The 23,978-nt window shown below is 47.0% G+C and overlaps 1 protein-coding gene across 2 annotated transcripts in view; it reads left to right on the top strand.

The window, feature by feature from the left end:
* The window catches only part of SLC2A4 (solute carrier family 2 member 4), a 50,643-nt gene extending 29,493 nt beyond the window's left edge, over nt 1-21,150 (top strand). For both annotated transcript variants that reach the window (XM_083706808.1, XM_083706807.1), the window contains exons 4-13: nt 2,435-2,559; nt 5,073-5,188; nt 7,396-7,558; nt 9,358-9,545; nt 11,315-11,419; nt 14,277-14,378; nt 15,982-16,185; nt 17,391-18,620; nt 18,697-19,025; nt 19,566-21,150. In XM_083706808.1, the coding sequence (XP_083562934.1) occupies nt 2,435-2,559; nt 5,073-5,188; nt 7,396-7,558; nt 9,358-9,545; nt 11,315-11,419; nt 14,277-14,378; nt 15,982-16,185; nt 17,391-17,594 (1,207 nt within the window). In that variant the 3' untranslated portion in view covers nt 17,595-18,620; nt 18,697-19,025; nt 19,566-21,150. The remainder of the gene's footprint in view (nt 1-2,434; nt 2,560-5,072; nt 5,189-7,395; nt 7,559-9,357; nt 9,546-11,314; nt 11,420-14,276; nt 14,379-15,981; nt 16,186-17,390; nt 18,621-18,696; nt 19,026-19,565) is intronic.
* The last annotated feature ends 2,828 nt before the right edge of the window (nt 21,151-23,978 follow it).

The following is a 23,978-nucleotide window of genomic DNA, read 5'->3' as shown; positions in this document are numbered from 1 at the left end:
TTATGTTTCAGGACAATCCAACAGTATATAAATTTTGCCAGAAAGTAACCAGCAAATAGCTCAGAAGTCTTCTCAGAAAATGTGATTTATATACCGCTGGGTGGTCCGAAAACCTCTAAGCGGTTGACAACAAATACGAAAACTCTATTTCTTTATTTTATCGATAGTCTTAATACTTCTCGTAACCTGCTTCGAGGTTTCACGACAGCCAAGCAGCCCGTAAATCTCGTTAGTCAAGACATAAATAGGAATTATTATCAGAAAACGGCATTTGTACACCGATTGGCCTCTATAAATATGAAAGTTAGAAATAAAAGCGGTGGAAACCGTTTAAACGATAAATTAAAACCCACAGCAGGCTGAAGAGAGATTAAAACAGATCATCGTTGACGTGTCCAGATTGGTTTGCCGGAACAAAAAAATGCTTTCAGCGAGCGGTTAAGACCTGTATAAACTTAACTTTGATTTTACGCTCCTGCAGGTTGTGCCCTCAGAGGCTATATGCAAGCTGCAACTTGGAGCTGGGATTTTAATCCCTCGTTTCTTGGGGCGAACAAATAATCGTTCCTTTTTCTACAGCAGAGGAACCTAGCCTGCTGTGCGTGGGCCGGATCCAGCCCTACACGCTGTGGCAAAAAGACTTGCCAGCCTTTGCTCTTTATCTCCCGATCTGAACGTTAGGGAGAGATGTCTAAAGGGCAAGATTATCTCCCAGCACTGATAATCCGGAGATAAAATATTGTTTGGATGGCTCTTTAGAGATCCTCTCTAGACAGCGGCCTGAGGATCAGGGAGGGAGGGCAGATAAAAGAAAACCCTTCGTCACACAGCGCAGAATTAACCTGTGGAACTACCCGCCACAGGAGACAGCGATGGCCAACAACTTGGATGGATTTCAAAGAGGATTGGGCCAATTTGTGGAAGAGGAGAGGGCTCCCGAGATCTGCTAGGCAATATGGCTATGCTCCAACTCAATGGCGTAACGTTGGAAAATGTCAATCGCTTCTCCTACCTGGGCAGTTATCTTTCCACAAGGGCCGAAATTGAGGCCGAAACCCAGCATCACCTGAGCTCTGTGAGTGCAATTTTCTCCTGATTGAAGTGCGGAGTGTTTGAGGACCGGGACATTCGCAGGGAAACCAAAATGCTTGTTTACAAAGCTATTGCACTGCCAATTTTACAGTGTGCTTGGGAAATAGGGTCCATTTATAAACGCCATCTCCAACTCCTCGAAAGATTCCATCAACGGCGTCTCCGGAAATTTTTACACATCACTTGGGAAGACAGGCGAACTAATGCCAGTGTACTGGAAGAAGCAAAGATCACCAGTGTCAAAGTGATGGTTTTTCAACGTCAACTTCGTTGGACTGGTCATGTTGTGTGGATGCCTGATTGTCGTATTCCAAAGCAACTACTCTATTCCGAACTTAAACATGGAAAGCGTAATGTTGGTGGTCAATAAAAGAGGTTGAAAGACTCTCTCAAGCCAAATCTTTAAAAGTGGAGTATGAACACTGACAACTGGGAAACACTGGCCTGTGAGCGCTCCAATTGGAGAACAGCCTTGACCAAAGGTGTCATGGGCTTTGAAGATACTCGAACTCAGGACGCAAGGGAGAAACGTGCTAAGAGGACGACACGCTTGGCATATCCACACCGTGATCAACTCCCACCCAGAAATCGATGTCCCCACTGTGGAAGGACTTGTAGATCCAGAATTGGCCTCCACAGTCACTTGCGGACTCATTGTTAAAACCGTGTTTATGGAAGACAATCTTACTTGGCTACGAGGGGTTGCCAAAGAAGCTTTGCCTCCACAAGATGCCTCTGACAGTGGCGACAGAACATGGCCATTGTGGCCTCTGTGATTTTGCCCAATTCTCTTTTAAAGCCACCCAGGTTGGTAGCCATTTCTGCCTCCTGTGGCAAGGAGTTCCGCAGGTTAACGCCGCGCTCTGTGAAGAAAGACTTTCTTTTATCTGAATTCTGGTGCTCTGAGAGGAGGAGGACAACTTTACCGCTCTCTACGCCACACATAGTTTTATAAATGTCTAATCTCGTCGCCTCTTCCTCGCCTTTCCTCTAAACTAAAAAAATAATAATTCTTCAGTGCTGCAACCTTTCTTCACAGCAGAGTCCCTTGACCAATCTCTAAGGGGATTTGAGTCGTAAGTCAGTGTAGTGGTTAGTGTGTCAGGCTAGGCTCTGCGGGACCAGGGTTCGAATCCTGAATCAGCCACGAAATTTCACTGGGTGACCTTGAGATTCAGTCCCTGCCTCTCAGCCTAATAATCTACCTCGCCAGGTTGTCGCGAGATGAGGTGTGGGGGATATGATTGTAATAAATAAATGAAAGGCCATATTAAATTCTTCGAAACGAAACTAGCCGAACAACAACAACAACAGACGCTTTCCTTTCCTCTGTGGTTTTTAGGAAGAGGGCGATGATTGTGAACAATGGCTTGGCTTTCCTCGGCGGCGGTTTCATGGGTCTGGCCAAACTCGGCAAGTCCTACGAGATGATGATTATCGGACGGTTCCTGATTGGGGCTTTCTCAGGTAAGGAAGCGGGTTGGGATAGATGACCTTTGGAGGGTCCCATCTAACAATTCTATGAAAGGACACACAGGTTTTGAACAAGTTATGCTAGTGGGTATAGAGAAGCAAATCTGGATATATTTTTGTCGGTAGGGCCAGGTGAAAATGTTTCTCTCTAACCTGTCCTTTGGCTGGTTATTCGTTTAAATGTGTTTGTGGAAGGGGATTTATTGGTTTGCTTTTGTTTCATTACATATTTTGCGTTCCTACCTTGTGTTTTTATGCGGTGAACCGCCCTGCGACTTTCAGATCTTCTACATCTCAGGTCTCGATTAAAATTGCTGTGCTGCGTTATACAGGAAGACTCATTCTTGCTGGTCCAGTCTCAATATTTACAACCAGATGAAGGTTTCATTTTTGGAATAATAAATTTTCAGAGCAGTTTTTACAGTTATATCAAAAATCACTGATTTGGTTCTACTATTAGAAATTCATAGGCAGATCATGATGAAATTATTGTGAGGTTTAATAAGCGAACTGCTTATATTTCGACAACTTTTCTGCTGTACTTTATTGGAAGGAAGAAAATAACAATTTCCTTAATAACAATTTAAACAATTTGTTTAACTAAAACAATAGCATTATAGCATATGTATCCACATTTGTTAACTGCTGTGGTTAAACAATTTCCTAAATAAAAAACTTAGATTGAGTTTTAGCACACATGAAAAACTTTAAACAAATCTTTCTTTCCTGATGAATAGCCTTTGGACGATAATGTAACTTAAACAGAAAACTATCTTTGGAAAGATTTTTCCTCCGAAAGCATTTTATTTTAAAAATCCGATTTAAATTTTAAAAATCTGATTTAAAGAAAAAAATCCGATTTACTGTAAATTTTAAAAAATCCGATTTCTTTGGGGGTTTTTTTTTTTAATCATTGATTTTTATCCACCCTGGACTGGAGCATCATTAATTTCATGGTAGACCCACCCCTGGGAGAAATTAGCCTACAAAAGTCTACAATTAATTTAGTTGCTCCGCCCCCTTTTGACTCTGGCTCCGCCCACCATGGCCATGTGGTTCCCTGGGACTAGAAAAAGCTTCACCAAAGCGACTGCTGGTTTGTGACTCAGCCGGAAATCATCCTCTGCAGCTGGTCGTAACGTGACAAACTCCCAGACGCAGAGAGGGAACATTTGAGTAACGGCCGCAGCAGACGAGAATCTTGGATGAACCTTTGGACTGAAGAGTCATCGATACCCGTCAGCAAGGCTGGATGCGTGCCCAGGGACACGGTGCCAAGGCAGAACTGCGTCTTGCGAAGAATAAAAGGGGGCCCTTCCTTTCCCACCCTGTTTTGGGGCTTCCTGGAGTCATCTGTGGAAGGAAGCCGGGCTCATTTAGCAAGGGGGATAAAAGGCATTCTCTGTTTGCCTGGGCAGTCTGGCCAGAGTGGCGAATGCTCTGGTTATCTCCCGCTTGGACTACTGCCATGCGCTCTACGTGGGGCTACCTTTGAAGGTGACCCAGAAACTACAACTAATCCAAAATACGGCAGCTAGACTGGGGACTGGGAGCGGCCGCCGAGACCACATAACACCGGTCCTGAGAGATCTGCATTGGCTCCCAGGACATTTCCGAGCACAATTCAAAGTGTTGGTGCTGACCTTGAAAGCCCTAAATGGCCTTGGTCCTGTATACAGTGGATGCTCGGGTTGCGAACGTGATCCATGCGGGATCCACATTCGCAACCCACAACATTCGCAACCCGCAGGTTGCGATTCGGCGCTTCTGCACATGCACAAAGTGCGATTTAGCACTTCTGCGCATGCGTGACTGCCGAAACCTGGAAGTAACCCATTCCAGTACTTCTGGGTTACGCCGTGTCCGTAACCCGAAAAAACGCAACCTGAAGAATCTGTAATCTGAGGTCTGACTGTAATCCAGAATGCGGCAGCTAGACTGGGGACTGGGAGCGGCCGCCAAGACCACATAACACCGGTCCTGAAATACCTTCATTGGCTCCCAGGACGTTTCTGAGCACAATTCAAAGTGTTGGTGCTGACCTTGAAAACCCTAAACGGCCTCAAAGGGCCAGGAGATCTGAAGGAGCATCTCCACCCCCATCATTCTGTCCGGACACTGAGGGCCAGCTCCAAGGGCCTTCTGGTGGTTCCTTCATTGCAAGAAGTGAGGGTACAGGGAACCAGGCAGAGGGCCTTCTTGGTGGTGGCGCCCGCCCTGAGGAACGCCCTCCCTTCAGATGTCAAGGAAATAAACTACTACCTGACTTATAGAAGACATCTGAAGGCAGCCCTGTTTAGGGAAGCTTTTAATGTTTGATGCATTATTGTATTTTAATATTTTGCTGGAAGCCGCCCAGAGTGGCTGGGGAAGCCAACCAGATGGGCGAGGGTATAAATAAATTATTAGTAGTGTTCCAGTTCTGTGATTCTTCCGACAGCAGCTCCTGTTTTGTTACATTCTTCTGGCTGTTTCCCAGATTGATCCTATGTTTCCTCCCATGCCAGGATTTGCTTCGGGTCTGGTGCCCATGTACGTGGGCGAAATCTCCCCCACTAACCTGCGCGGAGCGCTGGGCACACTGAATCAGCTGGCCATCGTCATCGGCATCCTCATTGCCCAGGTAAAGAATGATTCCGCCCTCTCTCCCTCACACACAGACACGTAGCGTAGAATCCTAGGACTGTCGAGTGGGAAGGGATCCCTGGAGGTCATCCAGCCCAACCCCAACAATGCGGGAACCACCATTGGCTAGATTCTAGGAAAATCAGAGGGCTCTGTTAATGGGATTTATCCATTCCAGACTTTGGAAAACAACCCCTAAAACAGAAGTTTAACATGAGTTTTGCTATCTAACGAGACCATTGATCCATAAAAGGAAAGCAAAAAAGCAATGTACTGCAGTCACACAATCAGTCAGTCGGTAGCTGAACTGGGTTCCACACAGTCACAAGAACAACAGCAAAAAGCCACAAAAACAAATATGCAAAATAACAGACAGACCTCAGCGCAACACTCAAAACGGAAGTGTGGCACTCAAAACGGAGCACATTCGGCTTCCGAAAAAAGTTCGCAAACCGGAACACTTACTTCCAGGTTTGCAGTGTTTGGGTTCCAAGTTGTTTGAGTACCAAGGCGTTTGAAAATCAAGGGACCCCTGTAATCTCTTTGTTGAGTTTTCTGATGCAGCAGCAGACTATACAGGGTTTTAATAATAACAATAACAATAACAATAACAATAACAATAACAATAACAATAACAATAACAATAACAATAATAAATTTTATTTATACCCTTGCCTTGCCCCAGGTGCTGACAACCCACGCTACGCCGCTGGCCCCAAGTCATTGAAAATATATTCAGTATCTGCTCATAGCTCAAAACTGAAAAAGCATGGGGCATTTAAGAATATGAGAAGATCCCTGCTGGATCAGTCCAATGACCTGATTAATTAAATAATAATAATAATAATAATAATAATAATAATAATAATAATAATAATAATAATAATTTCAGAGGCAGAAGCATGATCATCTTTTCTGGTAGCCACCAGTAGCCATCTCCTCCTCTGTGAAGTTGTCCAGTCCTCTTAAAACCATCCAAATTGGTGGGCATCACTTTTTCCTGTGGGAAGGAGTTCCACAGTTTAACTATGCAGTCGTACCTTGGATCTCAAACGCCGTGGCTCCCAAACAAAGTGGCTCCCGAACGATCAAAACCCAGAAGTGAGTGTTCCCGTTTCTGAACAATTTTCAGAAGCCGAATGTCCGGCGCGGCTTCCGATTGGCTTGCAGGAGCTTCCTGCAGCCAATCGGAAGCTGCGCTTTGGTTTCCGAAGGTTTTGGAAGTCAAACGGATTTCCATTCGGCTTCCGAGGTACAACTGTATCTCTGTGTGGCCGCAAAAAGTATGGGGTATCGCATTATTGGGGGAAATTGGCTAAGGATATGAAGGCTCTAGCTCTGGAGTCAGCAAACTTTTTCAGCAGGGGGCCAGTCCACCGTCCCTCAGACCTTGTGGGGGGCCGGACTATATTTTGAAGGGAAAAAATGAACAAATTCCTATACCCCACAAATAACCCCAAGATGCATTTTAAATAAAAGGACACATTCTACTCATGTAGAAACAGGCTGATTCCTGGACTGTCCATGGGCCAGATTTAGAAGGCGATTGGTCTGGATCCGGCCCCCGGGCCTCAGTTTGCCTTCCCATTCAGTGGTTCTCAACCTGGGGGTCCCCAGATGTTGTTGGACTACAACTCCCATCATTCCTAGCCAGCATGACTAGTGGTCAGGGATAATGGGAGTTGTAGTCTGACAACATCTGGGAACCCACAGGTTGAGAACCACTGAATGGTCTAGCTGATGGCTTTGTGGAAATCTGGTGCCCTGATGTTCTCTGTTGAAAATTCAAATGTTTGGCATCGTCTGGAAATATGTTTACAACTACAGTGGTACCTCGGGTTACATACGCTTCAAGTTACAGACTCCGTTAACCCAGAAATAGTGCTTCAGGTTAAGAACTTTGCTTCAGGATGAGAACAGAAATCGTGCTCCAACGGCACGGCAGCAGCGGGAGGCCTCATTAGCTAAAGTGGAGCTTCAGGTTAAGAACAGTTTCAGGTTAAGAACGAACCTCCGGAACGAATTAAGTACTTAACCTGAGGTACCACTGTATGGTTAAAAACATCCTTTCTGTGTTTCTGTTCTGTCCAGAACGGGGTGCGCTGGGGGGGGTGGGCATGTTCCCTGGAACCTGCAAAATCTCTTTTGAAAAATGAATGAAACGAGAAATATGTCAGGTGTCTAACTGGCTTTTTTGTGCAACAGGTGTTTGGTCTGGACAGTCTTCTGGGCACAAGTGAGCTCTGGCCGCTCTTGTTGGGTATTTCGGTCGTGCCTTCCATCCTCCAGCTCCTGATGTTCCCCTTCTGTCCAGAGAGCCCCCGATATCTCTACATCATCCGCAACAAGGAGTCCAAGGCCAAAGAAAGTGAGTTCTCCCTCTCCATTCCCTCTGCCTTTCCCCCATTCATAGAATCGTAGAATTGTCGAGTTAGAGAGTTGTTGTTGCTGTTTAGTCGTGTCCGACTCTTTGTGACCCCCTGGACCAGAGCACGCCAGGCACTCCTGACTTCCACTGCCTCCCGCAGTTTGGTCAAACTTGAGAACACTGTCCCACCATCTCGTCCTCCGTCGTTCCCTTCTCCTTGCGCCCTCCATCTTTCCCAACATCAGGGTCTTTTCCAGGGAGCCTTCTCTTCTCATGAAGAGGCCAAAGTCTTGGAGCCTCAGCTTCAGGATCTGTCCTTCTAGTGAGCACTCAGGGCTGATTTCCTTCAGAATGGAGAGGTTGGATCTTCTTGCAGTCCATGGGACTCTCAAGAGTCTCCTCCAGCACCAGAATTCAAAAGCATCCATTCTTCGGCGATCAGCCTTCTTGATGGTCCAGCTCTCACTTCCATACATCACTACTGGGAAAACCAGAGCTTTAACTATACGGACCTTTGTTGGCAAGGTGATGTCTCTGCTTTTTAAGATGCTGTCTAGGTTTGCCATCGCCTTTCTCCCAAGAAGCAGGCGTCTTTTAATTTCGTGGCTGCTGTCACCATCTGCAGTGATCATGGAGCCCAAGAAAATAAAATCTCTCACTGCCTCCATTTCTTCCCGAGTTAGAGAGGGATCCCCACAAAGTTCTCTAGCACATCCCCTGGCAATGCAGGTGTTACACCTAAGTCACGTGACTACAACATCATTTTCTTTTCTTTTTAAATAGATTTTATTTTTTTAAAAAATGGGGGGAAATACCACGGCTAATGTCAGATACCTTTTCATCAAAACTGAAAAGTTAACCTAAATCAAAACGCAGACCAGGAAGAGAAAAGGGGTGGGGAAGGTGAAGGGAAAAGAAAAACAGTAAGAAAGAGAAAAGAAAAAAGCAGAAGATTATTTAACGCATCCATTCCCAACAAATCCACTTTCTATAAACCTTATCTTCAATCTTCAAACCCAGATATCATAAGCCCATTTTCTTTTTCATGTAAAAAGCCTATTCGATAAGAAGTTTCCAGTCTTTAGTAAATGTTGGCGGTGGTTTTTCTCTGATTAAACACATCAACTTTGCCATCTCGGCTAGGTCCAATAATTTTAAACCAACCATTCCTCCATGGTAGGTAATGATGAATTTTCCCAACTTTGTGTATATAAGTGTCTCACGGCTTGTAATCATATACAGTGATACCTCGGGTTACAGACGCTTCAGGTTACAGATGCTTCAGATTACAGACTCCGCTAACCCAGAAATAGTGCTTTAGGTTAAGAACTGTGCTTCAGGATGAGAACAGAAGTCGTGCTCTGGCAGCAGCAGGAGGACCCATTAGCTAAAGTGGTGCTTCAGGTTAAGAACAGTTTCAGGTTAAGTATGGACCTCCGGAACAAATTAAGTACTTAACCCGAGGTACCACTGTATCAAAATAAAGTTCCATAGTCTTTTTTTCTAATTGTGTAGCCATCAGTTCCAGCAGGAAGAGTTGTGTTTTCAGCCGACCAACTCTACAATATCCTTTACGAGGCAAGGAGACCCAGAACTGCACACACAGTGCTCCAAATACAGTCGGGGGGCCACAGATTCGAATCACGCCATTGTTCGATATTGGCAGTTTTCTGTTTGATCCCTCGCACGTAATCTTCCTTTCTTCACGTCTGCCGCCCCCTGAGCCTCCTATCTCTCTCACTTCGTGTTCAACCTCCCCCCAAAACACACAGTGACACCCCCTCTTCTTCCCCCCCCAGGTCTCAAGCGACTGACCGGCCAGGTGGACGTCACCGCGGCTCTGACAGAGATGAAGGAGGAGAAACGAAGGATGGATTTGGAGCGCAAAGTCTCCATCGCGCAACTCTTCCGCTGCCGCATCTACCGGCAGCCCCTGCTGATCGCGGTGGTCTTGCAGCTATCGCAGCAGCTCTCTGGCGTCAACGCGGTGAGTTTGCTGCAGAGGGAGGAAGAATAATAGAACTGTCGAGTTCTAAGGGACCCCAAGATATCATCTAGTCCAGCCCCCCGCAATGCTGGAATCTCAGCCGAAGAATCCCTGACGCCCAACCTCTGCTCAAAATCCTCCAACCAAGGAGAGCCCTCAAACCTCCGAAGGAGTCCGTTCCACGACCGAACGGCTCTTACCGTGAGAGGGACGCGGGTGGCGCTGTGGTTTAAACCACGGATCCTCTTGGGCTTGCCGATCGGAAAGTCGGTGGTTCGAATCCCCGCGACGGGGTGAACTCCCATTGCTCTGTCCCAGCTCCTGCCAACCTAGTAGTTCGAAAGCACGTCAAAGTGTGAGTAGACAAATAGGTACAGTCATACCTCGGGCTGCAGACACTTCACGTTGTGGTTTTTTGGGGGGGGTTACGGACCTGCCGAAACCCGGAAGTACCAGAATGGGTTACTTCCGAGTTTCAAGGGCCACGCATGCGCAAAAGCGCTAAATAGTGCTTTGCGCATGCGCCGAAGCACCAAATTGCAACCCGTGCATGTGTAGACGCGGGTTGCGAACGTGCATCCCACACGGATCATGTTCACAACCCGAGCGTCCGCTGTACTGCTGTGGCGGGAAGGTAAGTGGCGTTTCCGTGCGCTCTGGTTTCCGTCACGGTGTCCCGTTGCGCCAGAAGCGGTTTTGTCCTGCCGTCCGCATGACCTGGAAAGCTGTCTGTGGACAAACGCCGGCTTCCTCGGCCTGAAAGCGAGATGAGCGCCGCAACCCCAGAGTCGCCTTTGACTGGACTTAACCGTCCAGGGGTCCTTTACCTTTTTTACCGTGAGAAAGTTCTTCCTGAGGTTTAGTCAGGATCTCCTTTCTCACGATGGTTCAGATCCTACTTTCAGGAGCAGGAGAAAACAAGTTTTCTTTGCTCCCCATTCTCAAATAGGGGGACGTTTGCCTCCCTCCAGTCTGCAGGGACCTCCCCAGTTCTCCAAGAATTCTCTGGGATTATAGACAGAGGTTCTGAGATGACACCCGCAAGCTCCTTTGGCACCCTTGGGTGCATCTCATCAGGCCCTGGAGATTTAAAGCAGCTACTCCCTTCGCCTGTTGTCTTTGTCCATGGAGCTGGAGGAGACTCTTGAGAGTCCCACGGACTGCAAGAAGATCAGACCTCTCCATTCTGAAGGAAATCAGCCCTGAGTGCTCACTGGAAGGACAGATCCTGAAGCTGAGGCTCCAAGACTTTGGCCTCCTCATGAGAAGTGAAGACTCCCTGGAAAAGACCCAGATGCTGGGAAAGATGGAGGGCACAAGGAGAAGGGGACGACAGAGGACGAGATGGTGGGACAGTGTTCTCGAAGCTACCAGCATGAGTTTGACCAAACTGCGGGAGGCAGTGGAAGACAGGAGGGCCTGGCGTGCTCTGGTCCAGGGGGTGACGAAGAGGTGGACACGACTAAATGACTAAACAACAATAACATTCCCTTCGCATCTCTTTTCCTCTCTTGGGCCATAGCTCCCTCCCTGCATCACTCTATTCCAGACTGCTTTCATTTTTGGGGTAAAAAAAGAGACAAAGTAGGTGTTGAGCAGTTAAGCTGTTGAACAGGAGCAGGAGAGGAAGTGGAATTTTTTTGTGGCGGGGTTTTGATGGCTGTGAAGGGGGCAGAGTTGGTCCACCCATGAGGCAAAATGTCTTGGGCCAGCCCTGCTGGGGGACACTGTCATTTGACCGCTCTCTCGCTCTCTCTCTGTCCTCTTAGATATTTTATTACTCGACCGACATCTTCAAAAAGGCCGGCTTGGACAAACCCATCTTCGCCACCATCGGGGCTGGCGCTGTGAACACGGTGTTTACCGTCGTTTCGGTAAGAACCTCCCGCTGCTGTATCCGTTCCTGGCAAATCTTTTATTATATATATATATATTAATTGACTTAAGAAAATTATATAGACAGCAAAACGAAGAAGCCTAAATTAACATTGCCTTCTACCGATAAGAAATAATAATAACTATTACAATAATGAAAATACTAAAAATACATTTACTTCCCCTTTTGAACTTCTATTCTGGTTACAATATATTACTATTCTATAAGAATCTATTATATCCTTTGCTGTCCCATATCTTATTTTATTTCCCAAATTCAACCTAACCCTCCCCTCCTCCCCATTGCTTCCCTTCCCCGTGTGAGATTTTCCCATCATAATATTTTTTCTAGTTGCTTTAATCGCAGTGATCCATGCGACGGTCATTTCCAGGCTTGACTACTGTAATTCGCTCTATGCAGGGCTACCCTTGAAGCTGTCCCAGAAACTCCAGCGGGTACAGAATGCTGCAGCGAGGCTCCTCACGGGGTCTCTGCCATGGGAGCATATTCACCCAGTGCTTTTCAAGCTGCACTGGCTCCCGGTGGAGTACAGGGTCAGATTTAAGGTGCTGCTTTTGACCTTTAAAGCCCTTCACGGCCTAGGACCCTCGTACCTACGGGACCGCCTCTCCCGGTATGCCCCACGGAGAGCCTCAAGGTCCATAAATAACAACACCCTAGTGGTCCCAGGCCCTAAAGAAGTTAGATTGGCTTCGACCAGAGCCAGGGCCTTTTCAACACTGGCCCCAGCCTGGTGGAATGCTCTGCCTCATGGGACCAGGGCAGTGCGGGATCTGATATCTTTCCGCAGGGCCTGTAAAACAGAGTTGTTCCGCCTGGCCTTTGGCTTGGAGCCAATTTGATTCCCTCCCTCTCTTTTTTTTTCCCTTTCTTTTCCTTCTCCTCCTGCGATGAGGCTACATTTTAATATTTTAATGTTCCATTATTTTAATGTTGTATTTTATTTTTGTTTTTAAGTTGTAATCACTCATCTTGTTTTTATTATTGCTTGTAAGCCGCTCTGAGCCCGGCCTTGGCTGGGGAGGGCGGGGTATAAATAAAAAATTATTATTATTATTATTATTATTATTATTATTATTATTATTAAAAAAATAGAATAGCATGAAAACTGTTAAATTATAATTACTTCTTTTGTCCTTACATGCTTAAAAATTGCCTATTAAGAGTTCTGCTTTAACACCATACTTCTTCATATATTCCCCTAAGCATTCCCATTCTGTATAGAATTTTTGATTGGAGCAGCCCCTGATTGATGCAATCATTTTTGCCCGGCCAATCTTTATACGCATTTAATAAAAAGTAAAAATAGCAATAGTGGGACACGGCTGGCACTGTGGGTTAAACCACAGAGCCTAGGGCTTGCCGATCAGAAGGTCGGCGGTTCGAATCCCCGCGACGGGGTGAGCTCCCGTTGCTCGGTCCCTGCTCCTGCCCACCTAGCAGTTCAAAAGCACACCAGCGCAAGTAGATCAATAGGTACCGCTCCGGCGGGAAGGTAAACGGCGTTTCCGTGCGCTGCTCTGGTTCGCCAGACGCGGCTTAGTCCTGCTGGCCACATGACCCGGAAGCTGTACGCCGGCTCCCTCGGCCAGTAAAGTGAGATGAGCGCCGCAACCCCAGAGTCGTTCACGACTGGACCTAACGGTCAGGGGTCCCTTTACCTTTAATAATAGCAATAACAGTGCATTGGGAACATAAAAGGAATTCCCCTGCATCAGGCCAGTCACCCACCTAGCCCAGAATCCTGTTCTGACAGGGGGCAGCCAGTTGCTTGTGGGAAACCCGCAAGCAGGATTCGAACTCAAGAGCACTTGTGTGCTTTCCAGCAACAACATCTGGGGACCCACAGGTTGAGAAAGGCTGCAAGTTTGGACCAATGTGGTTGTCTCCCAGATGTTGCTTGCTGGACTACAACTCCCATCATGCATGACCACTGGGCCATACTGCCTGCTGGGAGTTGGAGTCCACCAGTCTCTGGAAGAATTGCCTCCTGCTCTGCAAGGCTTTTGACTACCTGAACCCCCTCCCTTTCCTTTTTTAGTTCGTCCTCTTCTCCACCTCTTTCTCTCTCTCTCTTTTTTTTTTTACATTTTTATTAATTTTTTAACACATCAGTTCCAACAGTCATACGACATAACTTCTCATCTTATACAATGTTTTTAGACTTCCATCAACACCTCTGATGATTTTCTGTTCTCTGTCGCTTATCATGCATTTCTTAATTTCTATATTTCTGATAATTTCTGATTTCTTTCCGCAGGGCCTGTATGACAGAGTTGTTCCACCTGGCCTTTGGCTTGGAGCCAATTTGATTCCCTCCCCCTCTTTCTTTTTTCTTTCTCCTCCTGCGATGAGGCTACATTTTAATATTTTAATGTTTCAATACTTTAATGTTGTATTTTAATTTTGTTTTTAAGTTGTATTCATTCAACTTGTTTTTATTATTGCTTGTTAGCCGCCCTGAACCCGGCCTTGGCTGGGGAGGGCGGGGTATAAATAAAAATTATGATGATTATTATTATTATATTACATTTAATTATCCTTAACTAATAATTCTCCTCATTATCTTTCTTGCAGTATTTCGAATAATTCACCTTACACAACTTCTTGCAATCCTACTAGCGCAATCTGTTCATCGCAATTGCTTCTCAAATAGTTCGCAAATTTACTCCAGTCTTCTGAGAATCTCTGGTCCCGCAGGTTTCGAATCCTTCCTGTTAATTTTATCTAACTCTGCATAGTCCATCAATTTCATCCTCCATTCCTCTTTCGTCGGTAGTTCTTCTCTCCACCTCTTTCTCACAACCGTCTTCATCTTTTCTTCTCTGCCCCAGGTGTTCCTGGTGGAGCGAGCTGGCCGGCGGACCTTGCATATGCTGGGTTTGGCGGGAATGGCCGTGTGTGCCATCCTTATGACGGTGGCCCAGGGTTTGACGGTGAGTAACTGGGCAGAGGACATAGCCCTTCATTGGCCTTAGGACAGCCTTCACCCAGCTGGCACCCTCCAGCTACTTTGGACTACAAATCCCATCATCCGCAGCCAGTATTGCGCTAGCTCTGGATGATGGGATTTGTAGTCCAAAACAGCTGGAGGGCACCAGGATGCCCTAGGCCTATCCACTGTTGATTTAACTCATCTTCTGTTGGGGCTATTTCATCTATGGGTCATCGTTTCAGCTCTCGCATACAGGGCCGGATTTAGGTTTGATGAGGCTCTAAGCTACTGAAGGTAATGGGGCCCTTTATATGTCCAGCTGTCCTTTGTCACCAACAAATTGTCATTGTTTTTCTGTTTTGAATATATGCTATATTGAAAGGTTACCAGCAAGTCCCTGGATTTACAAATCAGTCCCCATACAAAATCCATTGAAGTTGAAAAGTGTCCCCGGATTCATTGAAAAAAAATCTGGTGACCTAACTATATGGTAATTTATGAACCTAATAGGTATCTAAAACCATTTGCACATAGCAAAATATGTATTTTATCAAAGTAATTGCTACAACCAGTCCTTGCAGAATGTAGGCACCCTCTATATAGAAAGGAGCAAACCAGTGATATTTTAGGGAGCAGGCGAGCAGGCGGGGCCCATGACTTACATCCTAGGAGCCTACACAACACAAAACACTGTTGTTGTATGTAGGTTTTGTTTTATTTGTTTTTTATCTTATATTTTGGAAATGTACATCCAGGTTGTTTTTTTCCTTTACATTTTTTGGGGGCCCCCAAGAGAGTGGGGCCCTAAGCTATAGCTTGTTTAAAGGTAAAGGGACCCCTGACCGTTAGGTCCAGTCGTGGCCGACTCTGGGGTTGTGACGCTCATCTCGCTTTACTGGCCGAGGGAGCCGGCGTACAGCTTCCGGGTCATGTGGCCAGCAGGACTAAGCCGCTTCTGACGAACCAAAGCAGTGCACGAAAACGCCGTTTACCTTCCCGCTGGAGTGGTACCTATTTATCTACTTGCACTTTGACGTGCTTTCAAACTGCTAGGTTGGCAGGAGCAGGGACTGAGCAACGGGAGCTCACCCCGTCACGGGGATTCGAACCACTGACCTTCCGATCGGCAAGCCCTAGGCTCTGTGGTTTAACCCACAGCGCCACCCGCGTCCCTTATAGCTTGTTTAGCTTATATGTAAATCTGGCACTGCTCACATATGCCTTGGACATAAAAGGCAAGATACTAGGGCGGAGAGGGTATCCCTGGCTTTTGCCATTAATTTCATCTTCCTCGTTTTAAAGTACAGTGGTACCTCGGGTTAAGTACTTAATTCGTTCCGGAGGTCCGTTCTTAACCTGAAACTGATCTTAACCTGAAGCACCACTTTAGCCAATGGGACCTCCCGCTGCTGCCGCGCCGCCGGAGCACGATTTCTGTTCTCATCCTGAAGCAAAGTTCTTAACCTGAAGCACTATTTCTGGGTTAGTGGAGTCTGTAACCTGTAGCGTCTGTAACCTGAGGTACATATTTTACATATGTATACGACACATTTGGTCACGAGAGGGTTGACGCTGCGCCTCCCGTTTCTCTCCACCCACCGCAGGATCGTGTGCCGGCAATGAGCTATCTCAGCATGGTGGCCACCTTTGGCTTTGTGGCGTTCTTTGAGATCGGCCCGGGGCCCATTCCCTGGTTCATTGTGGCGGAGCTGTTCAGCCAGGGTCCGCGGCCGGCTGCCATGGCCGTCGCCGGCTTTGCCAACTGGACTTGCAACTTCATCATTGGGATGAGTTTCCCCTCGATCGAGGTGAGTTTCAGCCGCTAGCCCTTATATAGACTCTTGAAATCGCCCACCCTGTAGCATCATGATACCTGCATCACAGAAGGAGGCAGTCTTCAGCAGATATCTTGTCTGCCAGGATACCTGATAATGGTCACTGATTACCTGCATTACCTGGGCAGCCTGGCCATTCTTTTGTGATGGTTAATACTTTACTTCCTGAGTCCAGGTCACAAGCTCACCCTATTCATACACAAATACGCCTTTAAGACAGGATTTGTAAGCGAAAAGACAATTTCCCCCATTTTCCTGCCTTACTGCAGAGGATTATTTGAGGTCATTGGGAGAGTCAACATGGCTTCAGGATTGCTCTCTGATACTATTTCAGACACATGGTTGTGTTTGCCTTGTACATTTATGAACATTTACTTGATATCTGAGACCTATGTGTGACGCGGCAGCTAAAAAAGCCAATGCAATTCTGGGCTGCATCAATAGGAGTATAGCATCTAGATCAAGGGAAGTAATAGTGCCACTGTATTCTGCTCTGGTCAGACCTCACCTGGAGTACTGTGTCCAGTTCTGGGCACCACAGTTCAAGAAGGACACTGACAAACTGGAACGTGTCCAGAGGAGGGCAACCCAAATGGTCAAAGGCCTGGAAACGATGCCTTATGAGGAACGGCTAAGGGAGCTGGGCATGTTTAGCCTGGAGAAGAGGAGGTTAAGGGGTGATATGATAGCCATGTTCAAATATATAAAAGGATGTCACAGAGAGGAGGGAGGGAGAAAGGTTGTTTTCTGCTGCTCCAGAGAAGCGGACACGGAGCAATGGTTCCAAACTACAAGAAAGAAGATTCCACCTGACAGTAAGAGCTGTTTGACAGTGGAATTTGCTGCCCAGGAGTGTGGTGGAGTCTCCTTCTTTGGAGGTCTTTAAGCAGAGGCTTGACAACCATATGTCAGGAGTGCTCTGATGGGGTTTCCTGCTTGGCAGGGGGTTGGACTCAATGGCCCTTGGGGTCTCTTCCAACTCTAGGATTCTATGATTCTACCTTAGAATTCTTATAACAGGGTGGTTTCCCCGTCCTCGGAGGCTCAGGGGGTGATGCGTACGAGAACAGGGCCTTCTCTGTGGCGGCCCCTAAGCTGTGGAGCTCTTGAGGTCCTGCGCAGTGCGAGACCTGGCAGGGCTACAGTTTCTCACGCTCTCCTCTTCCTCCTCCTTGCAGGGAGCCCTCCACTCGTACGTCTTCCTCATCTTCGCAGCCCTTCTCTTTGTGTTCTTGATCTTCACCTACATCAAGGTTCCCGAGACGCGAGGCCGCACCTTCGACCAGATCGCCGCTACATTCCGACGGACGCCATCTTTGCTAGAACGAGAGATCAAGCCGTACACGGAACTGGACGAACTGAGCCCGGACGCCCATGAATGATAGGGTTTGGGCAGGCGGCGAACCCTAGCGCCCAAAGGACACGGCAAATGTACCGTGGTGTTCAGGGTAGCTGGCAAGAGGTACCAGGATCTGCCTAGCACTTTAATGGTGCCACAAGCCTTACCGGCGCGTGGTCAGAGTTGAACCCTATTTTTTTCTTTGTTTTCATTAGGTCAGTTTTTAGCCTGGATGCGTTTTTAACTTCATCTTTTTTAAGAAAGAAAGGGAAAACATTAATAAAAAGCAGGGTGGGCATTGTGGTGCGTGGGGGACACAGGCCCCTCGCCCCACTTTCTTTGTTTCGGAGGACAAGAAGCTCGTGGCGTCGAGCCAGGAGCCACGAGTTCCGATTCTGTAAATAAAGGATCGTGGGGGATTTGCACTGAGAGCGGACGCCCTGGGAGGCTGAGGTGCTGTCGAGATCCAGGAAACGCATTCTCCCCAAAAGCAAAGTTCAAAGGCATAGGCTGAATTTGAAAAAGGGGACGGTGGGGTGGAAGTAATAATTCTGAGGACAGCGACTAAATTAATCTTCTCACCGATTTTCGGGTTATTTATATGTTGATTCCATTTCCGCATCGAGCCAGGGCTCAGCCCTGACTTACACAAGCAGCTGAGGAAAGAATGCCCCAGAACATGTGCTGAGTTCTTTCCCACTCACACCCTAAGGAGCCACGCTCAGGCCTCTCCCATCACCCCGTTTTGGGGTGTGGGGAGGGGTCAGGGATTTTAGGCCCAAGGGCTGACCCATCTCCTTCTAGAAATTAAGAACTGGAGGGTGGGTATGAATAAAAACATCCCTGGATGCTTATGGAGATGTAATATGGTCAGTAGTGACGTTGCTGGGGTCTCAAGCCCCCCAAAAAACCATTTTCGCCTGCACCGTGGTTGCCTAGCAACAGCAACAATGGCTGCCTTGGACGTGTTTAGCGACCACCATGTGTGTTGCCTAAACACTCCTCTGTTGAGGACTCTGTGGGGGGGTGAAGTAGGGCAAGGGGGTCAGAATACAGCTCAGAACGGGAAGTAAGGGCGCAGACCAAGGCCCCATGCGCTTTAATCAGTGTTGGTTATGTAGTTTTCTACTGTATGGGAACTGTAGTTTTCTAATGGTGCCAAATCATTGGAAACCCCCCCCCCCCAGGCCCATTCCCAGAGTGGTTTAACAATCAGTTCCTCTTCATGGAGGACTCTGGGAATTGTAGTTCCGGGACAGGGACTAGCGGGGTCTCCTAACGATGCTCAGCATCTGTTACAAACTACAGCTCCCAGGATCCTTGGGGGGCAGCCATGACTGTTTGAATAGGTATCAGTTGTGTTTTCAACGTTGCATAGCGTGACTGTGGCCTAAGAGTAGGTGCAGAGAGGAGGATGTGTCACCCATTCTCCAGCTTTGAATGTCAAGGCCATCTCGACGGATGCCCCCAACCAGTGGCGTGGCGTGGGGGGTGCAGGGGGGGCCGGCCGCACCGGGCGCAACATCTGGGGGGCGCTCGCCGCCTCCGGAGTCGCCGAAGAGCCTCGGGCACAGGCTGTAGCAGAGCCCCATGTCTCGCGGAACCGACGAGCTGTGCGCGCGTCCGGGCTGAAGGCGTCTGGCAGGCAGCGGCTCTCAGCGCTCGCCGCGGTCCCTGCGCGTCAAGGCCGCGGAGGGCGCACCAGGCAGCCCCTCCTCACAGCCCCGCTGCCGCCGCTGCTGCTGCTGCTGCAGCTGCTGGGCCATGTTGCATTTTCCTCGCCTCTCTGCCCTCCTCCTCCGGGCAAGCGGCGTCGTTTGGGCAGCAGCGCCAGTGGCAACTCGCCTCAGATCACCTGACACGGACCCGCCGCCGCCGCCGTGGCTACCTTACTGTAAATACTCCAGCCCAGGCAGCAGCAAGAAGAAGCTGGCAGCGGCGGCAGGTTAGGGGCGCAAATTACTTGCCTTGCCCCGGGTGCTGACAACCCACGCTATGCCGCTGCCCCCAACAGCTTATTCTGCAGTTCTGGAACTCCCTCCTGCAAGGAATATTAAACCAGTGGCAAGGCCACTTGCGGAGGATGTTACAGCAATCGCTTCCTGTTCTCATGGTTGCTTTGGTTAGCGTGCCGGCGCAGAGAAACGCAAACTGCCACACGCCATGAATAAACCAAGAGGTCTCACTATGAGCAGAATCTAAAGTTACGTGGGTGGACTTGTGTAACGGGATTTCACCTCCTTCCATCTACTCCAGAGGCTCCCGCAAACCTCCCAGAGCAGATTATGAGGAAGCAGTGAAAAGATGGTGACATCCCATCATGGAAGCCTGTTGCTCTCAAGAGCGCATGGACAGCGCATAGAGCCCTGTGGTTTATAGGGCTCTACGAATGGTCCATAGCAGTTCAAAAAGGCTTCTCGTGTGAAGAAGAGAATCTGCGGCAAGGATTTCCCCTTCCTTTATTTCAGTGTGTCTTGCTTACAAGGGTCACATATTTTTTTAAGAAAAACTCAAACTTAGGTGATTGCGTCAGGGTGTGGTTCATCCTCTATTATTGCCAACTGATCAATGTTATCAGTTTGATTCCAAATGTATAGCTTGGTTTTCTGGAAGGTGAAAAGGTAATTTGCTTGCAAAACAAAAATGGAGGAGAGAAAGAACTCCAGGAAGGCCTCTTGGTCCATTGCAACCTGAGCTGGTGGGAAGTTGTAGTCTAAATTATCTGAAGGGCAGCAGGTTGAGAAAGGCTGGTGTACATGGCCACTGTCTTAAAATTGCAATAGCACTCACCTGAGATGTGCCGGAACTGAGTTCCAGATGGAAAAATGTCCTGGCCTCACCAGTTACAAAGCCCAACCCCACACCCTACCTCAAGGGCAATACTTGGGAAGGTGAAATAACAAGTTCTCTTCTAGGCAGAACAGCTGCAAGGATATGTATTTATATCGTTTGGCATTAATCGTAAATGGCAAGTATTAAACCGCAGGGAACCTGGCTAACCTAGTCGTTTTCAGGTATTGCCAAACTGGTTTGAAACCATTGGTGGTTTTCACCCTAAGCCTCGCAAGGACATCTTTGAAAACACGCTGAGCCTGGGAACACAGGGTTTCTTGGCTGGGAGCGATGGAAATTATAAAGGGATTTTAATGTTGTAGAACAGGGCCTGTGAAGCCGTGCCATCGGGAGTCCACACCATCTTACCAATCCAGAATTGAACACGTGTAGTGAACTTTCTAGTGGTTTGAGCTTTGCACTGATTCTTCAGCACTTTTCACCATGGCACTTAAACCCCATGGTGGGTTAGGACTACTTTTCTATTAAAGGTGGGCTTTTAAAACAAGAGCAAATGGACTGCATCACTCCATAGGCTACGTTAGCCACCCAGCACTCAAAATACTAAATGGAAGCAAGAAAGGGGGGGGGGAGGACACCCACTTTGTAAAAAGGGTTTCCCTCGGGACTGTGCAAAGGATTCTGTTTTCTGTGTATTTAATCGGAGGAAGAGACTCTCGAGATTACAGGCATGTTTGTGTGTGCGTGCGCATGATAATGTTTGTATTTCCAAGAAAAAATATTTGTATATAAAGAATAGACTCTTATACGGCTGTTGCTTACTTTACATTAGTTCTAAATATTTAATGCATAAGCAATCGGTTCTAAAAGGTAAAATGAACAGGATAGTTCAAAATGCCACACAGATAATAGGGGAGTTGAGTCTGCGCCGCTACTTCTTACAGACCTTGTGGGGGGCCGGACTATATTTAGCGGGGGGGGAATGAATGAATTCCTATGCCCCACAAATAACCCAGAGATGCATTTTATATAAAAGCACACATTGTAAAAACACACTGATTCCCGGACCATCCGTGGGCCAGATTTAGAAGGCGATTGGGCCGGATCCGGCCCCTGCGCCTCAGTTTGCCTACCCATGCTCAAGCCCATTGCTGGACGTATTTTTACATATGAGCAAAGAAACTGGCTGTAGTCTCCCACCTGCAAAAAATCAGTTTTTGCCAAAGAGAGCAACTGAGGCTGCTTAATTTTGCTGGGCCTTTACAGTACATGAAGATACGGGGTTGTTTTGGCTTAAGCCATGTCCCCGGCCCATGTACTCTAGTGGTGTCTACTTGAATTAACGGCAGCTCCCATGTCTTTTACCCCAAGACTTCCTGCATGCATACAGCACCCTCCACTCCTGAGCTAAGTGGCTCCTTCCCAGGGACTTAAAATTGAGATTATCCCAGCAAAAAAATGATGTTTCAGTTATGTTGGACTCCACAATGTCTTTACAGCAAGGCATTATTTATTACTGGTAGATGCTGGAAGTGCAATGCTGCAAATGCCACGTTGAGGCGTATGATGTGGGCATGTCCAGTGAGATGTTCAAGATGTTGACAATGACACAAGAACCTCGGATAAGACCAAAGACCCGTGAAATCTAGTATTCTGTTCCCATGGTGAGCAATCAGCTGCTTCTGGGACGCATGCAAGCAGGACCTCAAGAACTGGTATTCAGAAGACTAATGAGGACATCTAGCCATCGCAGCTAGTAGACACCAACAGCCCTGTCTTCCATGATTTTGTCTTAATTCCCTTTTAAAGCCATCCAACTGTGCTCACACTATAGATTTGTGCTTTTATCTATGCACTGTTGGAAAACAGTAGTTCCTTTTGCCTGTCCCAACATTCAGGTTCCTTGGTTGACCTTCCTTGGGTTCTGGAAAAGGAGACAAACTTTTCACTTTCTTCAAGCCACACATAATTTTTTACACCTCTTATCATGTCAACCCTTGCTCACTTTTCCAAATTAAAAGCCCCAAATGTTCCAGCCTTTCCAGTTCCTTCCACAATGCCATCTCTGAGATGCAGAGACTAGAACAGTACAGAGTGTTCCAAGCATTAGCACACCATAGATTTAAGGATTTACAATATTGGCAGTTGTATTTTTGATCTTTTCCCTAATGCTCCCTAACATAGAGCTTGCTTTGTGTACATCTGAAGCTGAATTTTTTGCCCCAATGTGCATTACTTTTATCATAATCAATTTATTAATTGCTTTCTAAACAACCGTCTCAAGTGATGCATTCTAAATTTAAAAATAGTTTAAATTGAGCCACATTTTAATGGCCTGCCCACCCCAGATTAGAGATCCTTTTGAAGCACTTCACAATCCCTTTTTCATTTTTTCAGCTTTGATTTATTTGCATTAGATACTGCTGACCTCTAAACTCCAGATCTATGAATGTTAAAAAGCATAAATCCAAATTCAGATCCTTGGGGCACCCCACTTCTTACAGCCCTCCATGGGCAGAACTGGCCATTTAATTCTACTCCTACTTTAAGAGGACCTGTTATCCGATCCCATGGCTGTGAAATTTGGTGAGAAGTCTTTTGGACTTCCAAAAAGCTTTTGACAAGTACACAACAGGTGGCATTCAGCCAAGTCCTCCTCAGAGGAAAACCACCAAAATTAATAAACCTAAGATAGTAATGTCCATTAACGACACCAGGCTAAACAGGACTTCCCTTTGCAGAAGTGATGCCGATTCTTTTTCAGCAAGACTTCTGTTTCCTTGAAAATTTCAACTTTAATCAAAACATACATTAAGTTTCCCAGAACACACATTAAGCAAAGTGGCCGGTAATATGCTGGGCTCCCTTTTGTTAAAAAAACTCACTTGTGTTACACTTTCCTGTTTTCAGGTTCCAACACCAAACTTAAAGAGACAAGTTACGTATTTGGTGGAAAATAATAAATTTCACATTTCAGTTCTTCTAGAACTCTGGTGTAGGATATGTTTTGGACCCAGTGGTTTGTTAGCAACCGTGGTGAAACACACCGGACTTGGGCTTCGCTCCAGGACAATGACTTTTGACGCTACCAGTGGTTACTTAGGTCTGATGCTTTCCTGCTCACCACATAAGCAGGAACAGCAACTTCCTTTCTGCAAAAACACTCCCTTGGGAAGCAGTAAGTTAAGCAAATGTAAATTCCTTTTATAGGCTGACGGAGAGTCCTGCTAGTACAATAACCACTACATTACTGTCTGCACTTGAGGAAGTTAGGTGCCACCTTTCTAATACAGTGGTGCCTCGCAAGACGAAAAGAATCCGTTCCGCGAGTCTCTTCGTCTAGCGGTTTTTTCGTCTAGCGAAGCATCCCTATTAGCGACTTAGCGGATTAGCGCTATTAGAGGCTTAGAAAAAGGGGGGAAGGGAAAAAACTCGCAAGACGTTTTCGTCTTGCGAAGCAAGCCCATGGGGAAATTTGTCTTGCGAAGCGCCTCGAAAAACGGAAAACCCTTTCGTCTTGCGAGGCATTCGTCTTGCGAGGCATTCGTCTTGCAAGGCACCACTGTATTTTAGAAGCCTCTTTTAAAAAAAGCAGCCTAGTGTGGGGCTGGTGTTCCCTATGGCATTCTCCCTA

The sequence above is a fragment of the Podarcis gaigeae genome (assembly GCF_964106915.1).
Source record: "Podarcis gaigeae genome assembly, chromosome: 13".
Classification (NCBI taxonomy): Eukaryota; Metazoa; Chordata; class Lepidosauria; order Squamata; family Lacertidae; genus Podarcis; species Podarcis gaigeae.
This window is presented reverse-complemented; position numbering and strand designations above follow the sequence as displayed.